Source organism: Vanessa cardui, chromosome 10 (assembly GCF_905220365.1).
Source record: "Vanessa cardui chromosome 10, ilVanCard2.1, whole genome shotgun sequence".
In the NCBI taxonomy this organism is placed as follows: Eukaryota; Metazoa; Arthropoda; class Insecta; order Lepidoptera; family Nymphalidae; genus Vanessa; species Vanessa cardui.
In genome coordinates, this window is record NC_061132.1 from 10,912,788 (window position 1) to 10,927,132 (window position 14,345).

Here is a 14,345-nt window from a genome sequence, read left to right on the forward strand (position 1 = left end):
ATCTTTAGTATTGCACAACGGATTTTGAAGCTGTATTTTGTTAATAGATAGATTGGTTCAAGAGGATGATTTATATTTGTAATACATGTACATTATAGTAGAGAATGGCCAAAAAACTTTGAAAATCGTATGAAATTTTGTAGTATATTTATTATTAGTATTTCAAACGTGCGAAGCCGGGGCGACTCGCTAGTATATTTGCAAAAATAAGAGAACAGTTGACCGCCAAATTTATTAAGATATTTATTATTTTTTATTAAGATATCATTTCTTAAGGTTAGTAGGTCTATGTTATACGGTCACTGATCGTGATCGCTAGAATGTATATAGTTTCATTAATTCATATTGTTCTATAAGTGGTCGTTGTTCTCAATTACATCTCGGTCCACTACTTAACACCCTGACCCTGCAATGATACGTAACACTCAGGTACAATTGATATCTAGGATACCGATATCACGTGTAGTTTAAAAAACAACTGCCTCCTGGTCGAGTGGCTAATTTCTATGGGTTTCAGTGGCTTGTTCGTAATATAATCCATTTGGTTATGACTGTTAGGACGTTCTAAGTAATATCGTGAGTTAGAGTTGATACTGGTTACTCTCGTGCCTCGGACATAATATAATAATAAATAAACTTTATTCGATCCGAGATTACCGTCCGTTGCCATTAGGGCCGTACGAGATTATAACCATACATTACCAATGCCCAAAGAAAATTGGGAACTTTAATAAGGGAATTTTAATAATCAAATAAAATCAAAATAAACTTTTACAAGCACTTTTGAATTAAGTGAAGATACCACCGGTGAGGATAGAAGATTCTACCGAGAACAACAGGCAAGAAAATACAAAGTCATGTTAGTTAAATACAAATATTTAAATTAATATATCCTGCTTGGAAGTCAACATGTATACTATAACTCCACGCTTTTTTATCATCTATTAAAGTGTATTGCAAAGCAATAGAAAGTATTGCTACTACGCACACACTTGCTTAGTATAACATATTCTGTGAGAATAAAAAAAATAAAAAGTTTACTAAAACTAAATTAATCAATAATTCCTTTTATTCATTAAAATATTTTTTTTAGGGCGTATGGACTTAGGATTCAATCACAGGATTAATTGAAAACTAATTGTGATTAACAACATTGTAAAACTATTTATTTTAAAGGAGCAACTACGAGTTTCTTGCCATCTCTTTTCACTGGGGGCAGCTTTCCGAAACGGTTGTAGTGTTTAAATATTGAAACACACTTTATTTCATTTGAAGTGAAAAATATTCGGTCGTATTTTATTTACAACTGCATTTCCTTTCTTCTATCCAAACAACTTCCTTTGATAAAAATATAAACACGCTCGACCAAAACCCGAGAACTAGAATTGTAGAACTAGGGCGATAAGATAAAGTTATCGATAAAGAGCTTACAAAATTACAGTGTGAAGCTATTATTTATAACTTGAATTTTAACGAGAAGCGAACGCTTTGAGGACCTTCGTCGTTGTATCTAGAACACGTTTTTGACCTAAATACAATCATTATTCATACTATTATTATCTGTCATTAATATATACCAAGCTGATGTTGATAAGGCTTCGGAATTTTATCGATGTTAGACTTTGCGCAGACCCGTTTGGGTAACCACAAACATATAAGTTAATTTAACTTAATGGAAACTTTGAAAAATCTAAATCATGTCCAATTAAAAACTACTAGAGATAACATGTTACTTGAGAATACAGAAAGACAATAACACTTTTTAAGTACCTCTGAACAAATATGATCGACAACGTTTGAGCACATCAATAAGCTAAGAAAAGGCCAACTAAAGAGTAATTACGTCACTGTATTCACCTACTATGACGTCACTGCAGAACCAAGGAGGGTTTATTATGAATCTCACGCGGTGACTACTCCGACTGACGTAGCTGTCATTTTAAAACATATAATTGTCTTCTATCGATAACATTTCTCACAAACGATGTTTTAAAATATACACACACACACACACACCTGGTTCTATTGAGGTGTAGATACTGATCAGCAATATCATTACATAGTATAAAATAATATCGCTCACCGCTGTCCTAATGTACCTAAGCTTAACTGTCAAATTACTCAACGGATTTCGATGCGTTTTTTTTAATAGAAGGACTGATTCGAGAGAACGGTTTTTGTGTATACATGGACAATATAGTAAAGAAACAAGAAAATATCTGTATTATATTTAGTATCAGCAATACGGGCGCGAAGCCGGGGCAGATCGCTAGTTAATATTAACTATACATTGTAATTACTGAGTTATTAATTTATTTATGGCGCGAATAGCTATTTGTATATGCAAAGTAAATTTGACATTGTTGCTATGATCGGCGCTTAAGTTATACCTGTTGATTTGTACTATTCAGTTTAATTCGGTCCATCTAGGTAGAATGTACAGTCAGAGTAAGAAAACCTTCGTCAGTTTTCAAATTAATTCCTTTATCAAGTTATAAGCTCTTAGTACCTTTTGAAACTTAACATCAAATCATTGCGACGCAATATGTCACTCTCGATTGGTAAAGCAGATTATCGCTCATACTGAGCACACGAAAATAGATCTTAAGTAACAAACCTTTTCTTACCTCGACTGTACATTTCTGATGATTAACTGATGGTAGTTTCACATTTAAATCAAAACTGTTTCATAACGATAAATGTTTTTAGGAGCTTACTTGGATAAAAAGAAATATGATTTTGATTGGATATAAAAAAAAAAGTTATTTAATTGCCGAATGAATGATGAAAAACGTACCTTAAAAACGTACCTTTAAGAGAAAAAACAAACACACACCTGAGTACTTTTTACCTTTTTGGTTTTTAAGATAGGAAATCTATATGAATATTATATTATAAAGTATAAATGTTTATTATTATTATAAAGTAACTCTATCAGTCTGTCTGACGCTTTTTCACAACCAAACCGCTAAACTGAATTTGATGTAATTTGGTAAGAAGCAAACTTGGATTCCAAGGAATAGGAATAGGCTACTTTTTTGCCTGACACATGACAACCAACACTCTAAAACGCAAGCGAAGCCGCGGGTGACTAGTATGTGTATAACTAAAACTTTCAATACATAGAGTATTAAAACTGAACGTTGAAGCTACGTCTCACCAAAAATATTTCAATAGTCTTGAATCTTCTTTTTGAACGATCTATTATAGATGAGGAAATAATTAAGCATTGTCTTTTTAATATTAATAAAGTACACGTTAAGTTGACTTGAGCTGAAATGGCCCAGTGGTTAGAACGCGTACATGTTAACCGATGATTCCGAGTTCAAACCCAGGCAAACACCACTGAACATTTATGTGCTTAATTTGTGTTTATAGTTCATCTCGTACTGAATGAAAACATCGCGAGGAGACCTGCATGTGTCTAATTTCATCGAAATTCTGCCACATGTTCATTCCACCAACCCGCATTGGAATAGCTTGGTGGAATATGTGGCAAACCCTCTTCTTAAGGGGGGGGGGGGTGAGGCCTTAGCCTGTTTCATTTACTGTATACTGTTACACGTTTAGTATGCGTATATAGATAGCTCGCTTTCAATATAATCTCATCAATATACACAAGTGAAACAATGGACATCATTACGAGTATCAAAGTGTACATATCGAAGTATATACTGCAATGTATTCACATGCTCGAAACTAAAACATTACATAACAATTAATTAATAATTCCCGATCAAAAATAGGGCAGAGGTCGAGGTAGTTATCGTATATAAACTTGCGTTTTAAATATAATATGAATACCTACATATATTTATATGCTAACTTATTGAACAAATCTTTGTATAGCCGAAGCGAACCGCAAATGGTTCAACAATTTTTAGTTATTAAAAAACGATTAAAGGGCGATAAAGTGCCAATTTGTAAATAATATTGGGGTCTAGATCATCACCAGGTATTTTTAGTCCCTTATCGTATGCATCATATCAAAAATCTAGCCGATTATAGTCTAGTGAGTTTATCATTTACACTTATAATAGTAGCGACCCACCCCGGCTTCACACGGATGCAATACTACAGAACTCGTCTATTTAAGACATCACAATAGAAACTTCGAAAATTATCAGCGTTTCTTTGCTATATTGACCATGTATTATAAACAAAAATCTTCTTCTCAAATCAGACTATCTATTTAAAAAAACCGCATTAAAATCCGTTGCAGAATTTTAAAGATAATCATACAAAGGGGCAGACAGCGGTAAGCGACTTTGTTTTATACTATGTAATGATGTCGATTTTTGCAGTAGTAGCAGTCCGATATCTACTCGTGTAAATCCCGTGTGAGCAAACTCTGCGTCCTAAACAAATATCAATAATGACGTCCCTTGATACATAAACGAACAAAACACAAAGGAATGTATAGTATAGTCTGTATAGTAGACAACACAACTTAGATGTAGCATCGGTAAAATTAGTAAAACCGATCACATCCGAATTAAGTATGCTATCCAAAATTATCAATATTTATCAACCGACTTCCAAAAGGAGGAGGTTATCAATTCGTCTGTATTTTTTTTTTTTTTTTTTTGTTACCTCATAACTTTTCACTGGGTGGACCGATTTTGATAATTTTTTTTTTGTTTGAAAGGTAGTGCTTCCCGTGGGGTCCAATTTTTTTTTAATTTTTTTCCGATGATGGTATCCATATGAAAACGACATAAGTCTTAAATTTGCATTATGTATATGCGCGACAAATCGGTGAATAACTGAAAATTACGTTAACCAATTTTGATAATTCTTTTTTTATTATAAAATATATACTTTAAGGGTAATTTGGTGAAAGTTTGGTAAGGTTCTGAGCACAGGATCCATGACAAAGTAACGGAACGGAAGGGAACGGAACAATTCTGAGGAGCACGTTAGCGATACTCAGTCGAATCTTTTATTTATAGGTTATTTGTATATTTGAGTCACCTTCCGTAATGTGGTTATGTTTACGTAATTATCATAGTCGAATATTATAATCAACTAGCTACACACCCCGGCTTCGCACGGGTGCAATACTGATACTAAATATACTACAGAATTTGTGTATTTACGACATCACATCGCAAACTTCTAAAATTATCAGTGTTTCTTTACTATATTGTTCATGTTTTATATACACAAACCTTCCCCTTGAATCACACTATCTTTTAAAAAAAACCGCATCAAAATCCGTTGCGTAGATTTAAAGATATAGGGACAAGAAAGCGACTTTGTTTTATACTATGTAGTGATGGAACTCCTATACGGCTCGCAGTTAGGGAGCCAATAAAACCCTACAGTATATCTATCAAAAAACAATACGAGAATACTTTAACAAATATGTTTTTTACAAATTACCTTTTATACAATAATATACTGGATCAATCAAGGGGCTCGTATCGCTTCTTTCTTTTGATTGTTGGGGCAAGGGCACCGTGGCTGACACCGGCTCCAAATATACCAATAATTATAACTACATGATATAATCGTTAATCGACTTTTAAGTAGTCTAATATTTTTCATTTCATTTAACTTAGGAAGACTCTAAAAAATATGTTGAATACGTAATTATTTTTATTACTTTTTCGTGCATATTCATTTGTTTTAAAATAGTGTTTTGTTTGAAGTCGGTTTTTCTTTTTGTTAAAATTTTTATTTATTTCATATGTGAATATGACCTTTACACAAACGTAATAACTTGTAATATCATATGACCTTATATATTCTGCAATTTGACATGGCGATTTACATGCACTTGCTTTCTCCGGTTGAACTGACGCGAGAATCTATTGCGACTAATGGCGCGATAGGGAGGTTTAGCTATTGATTGTAGAAATCGGCAGTAATCGGTTTTATTGAAATTGCCGATGCCACATCTAAATTGTGGCGTACCTACCTAAAGTACATAAAATAAATACCTAAGTAATTTAATCGTAAAATTACTACAAGAGAATAACATTTTACTTTAGTGCGACGTAACTTTGAATATAAAATGTTAGTTTGACAAAGAGCGTCGCGTGCTAGCATCAATTTTCTTAGCGATTACGTAATTTCGTAATAGCTATGAATCTTCCTTTAACAAACTAAGCGACAAGTATTTGTGAAAATGAATTTATCGGGTAATCGTAAAGAAAATTTTGTAATTATATTGTAAAAGAAAGTCAATTCGAATTCGAGCGCTTAAAACAATTTCTGATTAAATGTAAGGTTCGATCAGAGAAATATGCACTATAATTTTGTATATAAAAAGTTCCAGGAGGAGATTGAATTCCAATGCGCTGTCTTCTATCTAAGCACAAATTTATCAGACATGCTATTTTTCTTCTCCACAGCGCTGGAGACAAAATCAAACGTGTAAAAGCACGAGATAGGAATAACGGGTCTACATTATTCGAATTATAAGAAATTATTAATAAGTATATATTTTTTAAACCTTGAAGGGAGTAGCGCGAATTCATTTGAATATACTATATTGTATTGACACTAATTTCACTAAATCGAAACCCACCACATAATATGATCATAAGATTTTATATATGGATGTTCAAAGTTATCTATACTAATATTATACATGTGAAAGTAACTTTGTCTGTCTGTCTGTCTGTCACTCTTTCACGACCAAACCGCTGAACCGAATTTGATGTAATTTGGTATGAAACAAAATTGAACTTCACGGAAGGACATATTCTACTTTTTTGCCTGACAAATTGTTCAATCTGTTGGTTGTCACAACACCTAAAACGCGAGAGAAGCCGCGGGCGACAACTAGTATTATATATTTAAAGTAAACACTTTTTAATCTAGCGTATCGGTCTGTGAACATTACACAAGTGAGATACGACTTAAGCTCTTACAGAAAGCACTGCAGAACTAAAAACATACGCAAACTTTTAGCTCAATTGGTTGGGTGGAACTTTTTTAAAATTCTGAAGCAAGATGTGTCTCCCACTCACTAAAAGGTGAAGTTTACTAAAACTTTGCACATGAAATGGCGTCGAAAATAAAATACTTGCTTACTTAATGGACCCTTCTAACAACGAAATGCTTTCAACGGAATGATTTAGATAAATAAACATAAAAATGGGTCAAATGTTATCTGATTATGATGCACCTAAATGTTATCAAGTTTATTTTGATGGTAACTGAAATTGAGGCTTCAACAAATATTCCATCGAGTATAAGCTGATACATTTTAGTAGACGCATTTGGTGGTAGGGTGAAAGTCCATCTGGCTAGGTACCACCCGTCATCGCATATACTATCAACTAACTATACATTGTTGTTTTCCAAGTGTTCCAGAATTTGAAGTGTAAGTGTTATTACAGGCACAAGGGATCTTAATCCCTGAGGTTGATGGCACTTTGACGATGTAAGAAATGGTTAATATTCTTAAGTGTTTACAGGCGGTGGGGATCTTTGTGGCCGGAGTCAGATTGAAATAGCAGAGAAACAGATCCAATTTAGGAAATATTTCCAATTATTATTTCACCTAAGAAATTATTAACCCATTTCTTCGGAATATCGCTCGGATCAAGATGAATTGAATTTAGACTCAAGTCTAAAATTAACTACGACTACCAACAAGAAACAACTACAATGAAGGTAATAGGTTCCATTCAATCAAAAAGACTTTGTAATATATACTTGTAAATACCAGCAATAATACTTTTGCAACCCTGAATAGACCTAATCTTCTAATACTAAACAAGAAAAAAAAACATTTTTTCATGTTACTTTTAGTTCGATCGCTCAAGTACTGAGTACTATATGTTGGAATGTGGTCCTTACAAGATTAGTCAGTTTCTAAGTGTTTAGTGAGCGAGTGCTTCAAAAAGTCAAATTTTAAAAGTCCAATTAAAGACTCAGGGTTTACACATTTTTATGGCATCTCCTGACCATACTAACACAATATATTCGTGTTATCGTGACGTCATATGTATATATCCATAAATACTTTGAAATCGCGAAAAATGATGAGATATCGCTGTATTAAATTTATTTCTAGAATCTAAATGTACAGATTAAAATGACTCATATTCAATTACATATATTTTTATTATAATATATTGGTTTGGTGCCAAAAATTTTGTCACAAAATCTCGACATTTTTATATTTTCGAGGGCAAGGCCGTGCTGTAAATTGTTTGATTTACATAATATTTAATCAGAATTAAGACGACTTGGTAAGAAGATTAAGTACTAAGAGTAAAGCTATGTGATTATTTTGAACCTAAAACAAAGTATGTCTCATACTTTTGAGATGTAGATTCACTTGGTGGTAGGGCTTTGTGCAAGCCCGTCTGGGTAGGTACCACCCACTCATCAGTTATTCTACCGCCAAATAACAGTACTCAGTATTGTTGTGTTCCGGTTTGAAGGGTGAGTGAGCCAGTGTAAATGCAGGCACAAGGGACATAACAACTTAGTTCCCAAGGTTGATGGCACATTGATGATGTAAGGAATATTTCATTGTCATTGTCTATGGGTGATGGTGACCACTTACCATCAGGTGGCCCATCTGCTCGTCCACCAACCTATACCATAAAAAAAAATGTAATGAAAAGCTCTCCGTTAACGCTTTGACTTAACATTACAATGAATACATGTTCCCAGTAGTCGGACATTTACTTGAAACGCTGTCATGTTCATTCAATGTATGAATGGATATAGCTTAGTGATTAAGTGAATCGTATAAAGCCAAATGTGATATCTTACAGAAAGCTGAATCGATTTTATAAAATATAATATAATGATTACTAGATAGATAAGACAGATTAATATGTACGGAAGTAAAGTAATATAAGTAAACAACACATTAATGTAATTGTATATTAGAAGTTATAATATACATCGGAGTAGCGGCACATGATTTTATAAACATCTCATTAGTCAATACCGGGGTTACGACGCGGCCGAGCTACTACAAAATCAGAATTATATTGAATCCTGATTATATAATAATTTTAAAAGAGTTAAACCGACTTCATTGTTAGAAACAGCTATTGAACCAGAAATAAAAAAAAATCCATGAAACTACAAAAGTAACACAAAATTAATAAAATACAAAAATAGAATATAAAAAAAAGAAGTAGATTAAAAGTGTTGTACAATGGTCCACCCATTATGGCTTATTAGCCATCTCTTCCAGACAACCCAATCAGAGGGAGATTTTAAAACCATAGATCATCATACTCAAATATAATTTCATTCTAACAGTGTTACATTCATACATGTCCAACTTCCTTACATTAGTGGCTTAAAAAGGTATATGGAGCGCTCGGAACAATGCAGGAAAGCAACAAAAACAAATGAATATTCCTGGTAGTGCACGCAGTACTTAAAATTTTGTTATTACATCAAGATAATTTAATAACTAGTACATATATAAAGTATAGCCTTGGCATTTAATTCGATTTCAAGCTTGGTTTATACCAAATTTCAGACAGACATATAGTTACTGTCGTATTTATAATATTAGTATAGATTATAAACTTTAACAGTCACAACAAAAAGATGATTCACTACCGGGTATTGAGGAGGAGGAGGTATTGAGATCTCTTATCTGCAATCTCAATACGTATGTATCTATCTATTATAGAAGGGAGACTAGGGTGTAACTTTTTTTCCCCTATATTAGGGGTAACAATTACGCAAACCTAGGGTTGCATCGGCAACCCCCGACGTTACTATTATTATTATTACGTGTAACTACCACAGAAAAAAGATAAGTGTGGAGTTGATTTCCATACAGCTTAAGTTTTACAGAAAAATACTAAGAATTACTGTTACTTAACCTTTAGTTTAATCTTATGAGTGGATGTTCAGGCTTTTAAAAGATAGACTTAAGTTTCTTTTAAATTTCAATGTTTAAAGACTAGATAGAAAAATCAAGAGGGACCAAGATCTACTAAGTCAATGTAATTAGAGGCACACATAACATTCTACTTGCCAAAGTTAGTAAAGGAGTGGGCAGTGGTAACCACTACTGGTCTACAAATAAAAAACTAGTAGTCGCCGCGGCTTCGCTTGCGTTTCAGGGGATGGTTGTCATGTGTTAGGCAAAAGTAGTAGCCATGTCCTTCCTTGGAGTTTAAGTTTGCTTCACACCAAATTTCATCAAATTCGGTTCTGTGGTTTGGTTGTGAAATAGCGACAGACAGACAGAGTTACTTCCACATTTATTATATTAGTATAGGTAAAAACAATACATTTATATTCAAAGCAACTCGTATCATTAGATATTTATATACAAAAAAAAATGTAGTATGTTTTTTTTCACATTCACGGAAGCGCTCCAATACGATGTTTCAAGGTATTTAATGATTTAATTTTCGGCTACTTCACTGTCTGTTTGCAAAGTTATATGAAATGTTATGGATTTTTTTATGTAGATACGTATGAAATAATATCCAGGAGAAAAGTATATTGACAGCATATAACAAGAAACAACTTATGATTAAGAAAATATGATGCATACCTACATGATAAGTTATATAGGCTTATATGGTTACTAATCCACAAACCCGCACTGGAACAGTGAGGAGGAATATGCTACTAATATTCTCCACATAAGGAAAGGAGGCCTTAGCCCAGCAGTGGGATATTTACAGGCTGTTACTATAGGCAGAGTAAAGGATGACTTTTGCATAAGAAAAAAAAATACATTGACTTGTACAGGGCTAGAGAATGCATGGTGCAATAAATCTTAAAAACTTGTTTTGTTAAAGATATCACACATCAAATTATATAATATTTATATCTTTAGTTGTTGCAAGGTCAACTGGGTAGGCACCACCCACCCACGTTTCCAAGGTGCAACAGCTATGTGCGGATAGGTTAATTTTTTCTAACGCGTCAATGTAACTGGTCAGTAACCAGTTCTAAATAACTTACCAACTTTTTGTGTAAATATAAAAACGAGTTACTGAAAATCTCATGTTTACATGATCAGTTTTGACATAATTTAGCACGTTCACGTTAAGTTACGACATTGAACCATCATCAAAGCTGTTACGTGATTTAGTAATAAAAAAAAAGTATGCCTACATTGAAAATTTTCAATATCTATAAGATTTTAGAAATATATTGTCCTTGTAATGTACGGTATCATAAAAAACTAAAAAAAGGTAAATTAAGAATATAAACAAAGGTAAAAGAATAGGTTCCATATCAAAATGACTCTTTTTTGTATCATACTTCATCAATAATAGTAACCTACGTAATATTGTAGTGGGTAGAACAATGCCATTAAAATCTTAGTGATCACACCTACTTTATTTTAAAGCATTTTTTTATAAATGATACATTTACCAAAAAAGCAGAAATATAATCTTCCAGATAATTGCAAACAAAAAACTGTTTTCAAAAAACTTCACAGTCAAACAAACTTAGTTACAACATTACCAATGATTAAAATCGGACATAATAGCAAAAAATAAAATCATACCAGTTAGCCAACTACGCAATGCCTGCCAACTTATTAAATAACAGCAAATTATTTAAATTATCACCTACCCCGATAAATAACATTTTATTCACGAAAAAATTCACGCGATATTTACGTCATAGCGTTTGAAAAATACATTTTATAAACAGGATTACCGATTCATTGCCAACATATTCCGCCTTCCGTGATTTGTATCCATTTATAAAACCGTATTATCGAATGAATCCAGCATTGTGTAATCTTTTACAACTATCAAACATGAAAGAGTGATAGTGAAACCTTTTTGGAGTCGACATCCGCAAACATTATTCTCCCGGCGTATTAAAAAAAATATGGCGTCATAAATACTGTACTGCGATTGGTTGATCAATGCGATCGAACCAATGTTGTATCCCATGGGTTCTTATTTTGTATCTAAACGACGAACAATTAAATGTATGGCGTATACTTTATTATATTTCGAGTATGACTTTTTTTTAAGTTATATTTCCTAAATTATTTCTGAATTATTTTATTGTTTAAAATAAACTATTAATACATATTTGTGCATTAATATCTTAATACAGCAATACCACATTAAGGTCTAAAGAAAAACCAAAAATAAATCCACAATATGTAATTATTAATAACAATTTTTAACGATCGTTGTTTTAAATGACTATAAACGAAGCAAAGGTTTGAATTACGATCATGCCTCGACTAACCCACCAATCAGCGTTATATTAAAAACATTTTTTAACGGTAAATTCCGTATAAGAGTAGTCTATTAACCCATATAATTGTCCAGTTCCGTAGCAGGTGGCCATCACTAGATCGTATCAATCACTATACATCTATTCGGAATACGATTCTAGCGGTATGCACACATACAATATAAGCGTATTATTAAAACGCGATACAAACCTTGCATCACGTGGTTATATCGAATACGTTCACGCACTAACAAATTAAAAACGAAAACGTCAAATACAACGCGTCCCTAATACCAACGCGGGAATACTGGAAAAAAAAATTATATACGTTCGTTTCATTTCAGTCCGCATCCGCGCCGCGCGTCAGTCGTACGTGCGCGGTTGTCAAATTTTCCCGCCAAACTGTATAAACACAACGTGTATTTAATTAAAAAAAAAAAGTTAAGTGTTGTGGTATTTATATTAACAGCCAACGTTATATCGAAGGAAAAAGGATTTCTTCGTAAGCTGGTTAGTGGGATTTTTATTATACGAGTTATTTTAAAACGTGGTGTTATAAACATTATTGTATTGGATTATGATAATGCATTTCACGGTTCTTAATGTAGGTACCGTGGTATTTATTATTAAAAATGTAATAAAATATTAAAAATTAATAGTTTAAAATAATAACTTACATTTAATATTTGGAAAAAACCACAGATAATTATTTAAGCAAGTGAAATAATGTTTTATATTAAATTTGATTTTTTTTTATTTACTTATGCAACGTTACACAATATAAATAGTTATTTCAAATGAATTCCTAGTACTATGTTGCAATTTTAAGTCCTTGCTATTAATCAAATCGTGCTCTGCTATTTATTATTCACGAAAATATATAATATACATTGAAATGTGTTAACTATTCTTATATTTGAATAAATACAACTAACTATTACCTACGTCAGCTGTCTGATATGCAAATAACAATGGATTTAAAAATGAAATAAGTAATATCGTGCTAATAATTTAAATTCGTTTATGTAAATGGTTTTGTTACATAAGCAATGATTTTATTTAATAATCATTTAATGACTTATTGTGTATAGGTAGGTATGTATGTACGCACTTTTACTTTCTTCGTTTTAAGGGCAAAGATACCCAGTGGTTTCAGAACTAAAATCGTGATCAAAGATTCCGGGATCAAATCCAGGAATCACCATTATTATTTACTGTGTGTTTATAATCTATATCATGTGCGATGGTGGTGAATGAAAAATGAAAATATCGAGTGGAACAAACACATTATGATAACCTCGTAAATACCCCATCATTCTGCTCCAATGCGGCGTGGTTGAATACAGAAACTTAATGGGGTTTTCATGGGTTTGAACTCAAAGTCTTTGATTACGAATCATCTGTTCTAGCCGCTGGCTCATCTCGACCGGCATTATACCGACAGAGTAACTTATGCATTAATAAGCGACTACATAGGGATCTAAAGGGATTGATCGTAGTACTAATACACGCTAGATAGCCTTTAACATGATTACAAAAACTAAGTTTACCTACGAGGTCGTATTTTGCTAACCCCGAATAGTTGAAGATGACCTAGCGGTATAAACACGTGGATCATAAATCAAATATCTCGTATTCACTTCCGGGCATCGCCATTTTCATGCTAATACATATTTATATATCGGCCGTATTAAAATCGCATCGTGACGAATCAAACATGTCACAGATTAAATTCTACTTAATATGCCTCCTCCAATACTAAAGCGGCAGTGGAACAGTCCCATAACATCTTACGAGAAGAAAATACTATTGCAGAATAGTAGAACACTAATTACTTCGTGATAGGGCTTTGAATCAATTTAATTACAGCACAAGAGACAATTTAAATCTCAAGGTTAGTGGCGCATTGGCGATGTAAGAAATTGATAATATTTATTACAGTGCCATTCAATGAGGGGCGGCGACCCTTCACTATCAGGTCGCCCAAATGCTGTCAAACTTGGAACATTTACCTCGACTATCTATTATTTAAACAGCCGCAACAAACAAAGCATGTTTGTCAAACTCGCAATAAAAGAAACGTCATAAAAGTCATAATATATTCCGCACATCCTTAAATAACTTTCCTTAAGGAACACCCGAGACGTAAACACTATTTGACAGTAAATTTTCCAACGGGT

The 14,345-nt window shown here is 32.9% G+C and overlaps 2 protein-coding genes across 3 annotated transcripts in view; one reads left to right on the top strand and one right to left on the bottom strand.

Moving 5' to 3' along the window:
• LOC124532714 (GPI transamidase component PIG-S) overlaps window positions 1-14,345 on the bottom strand; it is a 57,970-nt gene that overhangs the window by 14,520 nt on the left and 29,105 nt on the right. The window contains exon 1 of one of the 2 annotated variants that reach the window (XM_047107749.1): window positions 12,377-12,509. The exons of the other annotated variant lie outside the window; for it this stretch is intronic. Coding sequence (XP_046963705.1) covers window positions 12,377-12,383 — 7 coding nt within the window. The 5' untranslated portion in view covers window positions 12,384-12,509. Of the gene's footprint in view, window positions 1-12,376; window positions 12,510-14,345 lie in introns of those variants that run through there. 2 annotated transcript variants of the gene reach the window in all.
• Window positions 12,528-14,345, top strand: part of LOC124532713 (protein I'm not dead yet) — a 39,441-nt gene continuing 37,623 nt past the window's right edge. The window contains exon 1 of the mRNA XM_047107747.1: window positions 12,528-12,675. The gene's annotated coding sequence lies outside the window, so the exon portion shown is untranslated. The remainder of the gene's footprint in view (window positions 12,676-14,345) is intronic.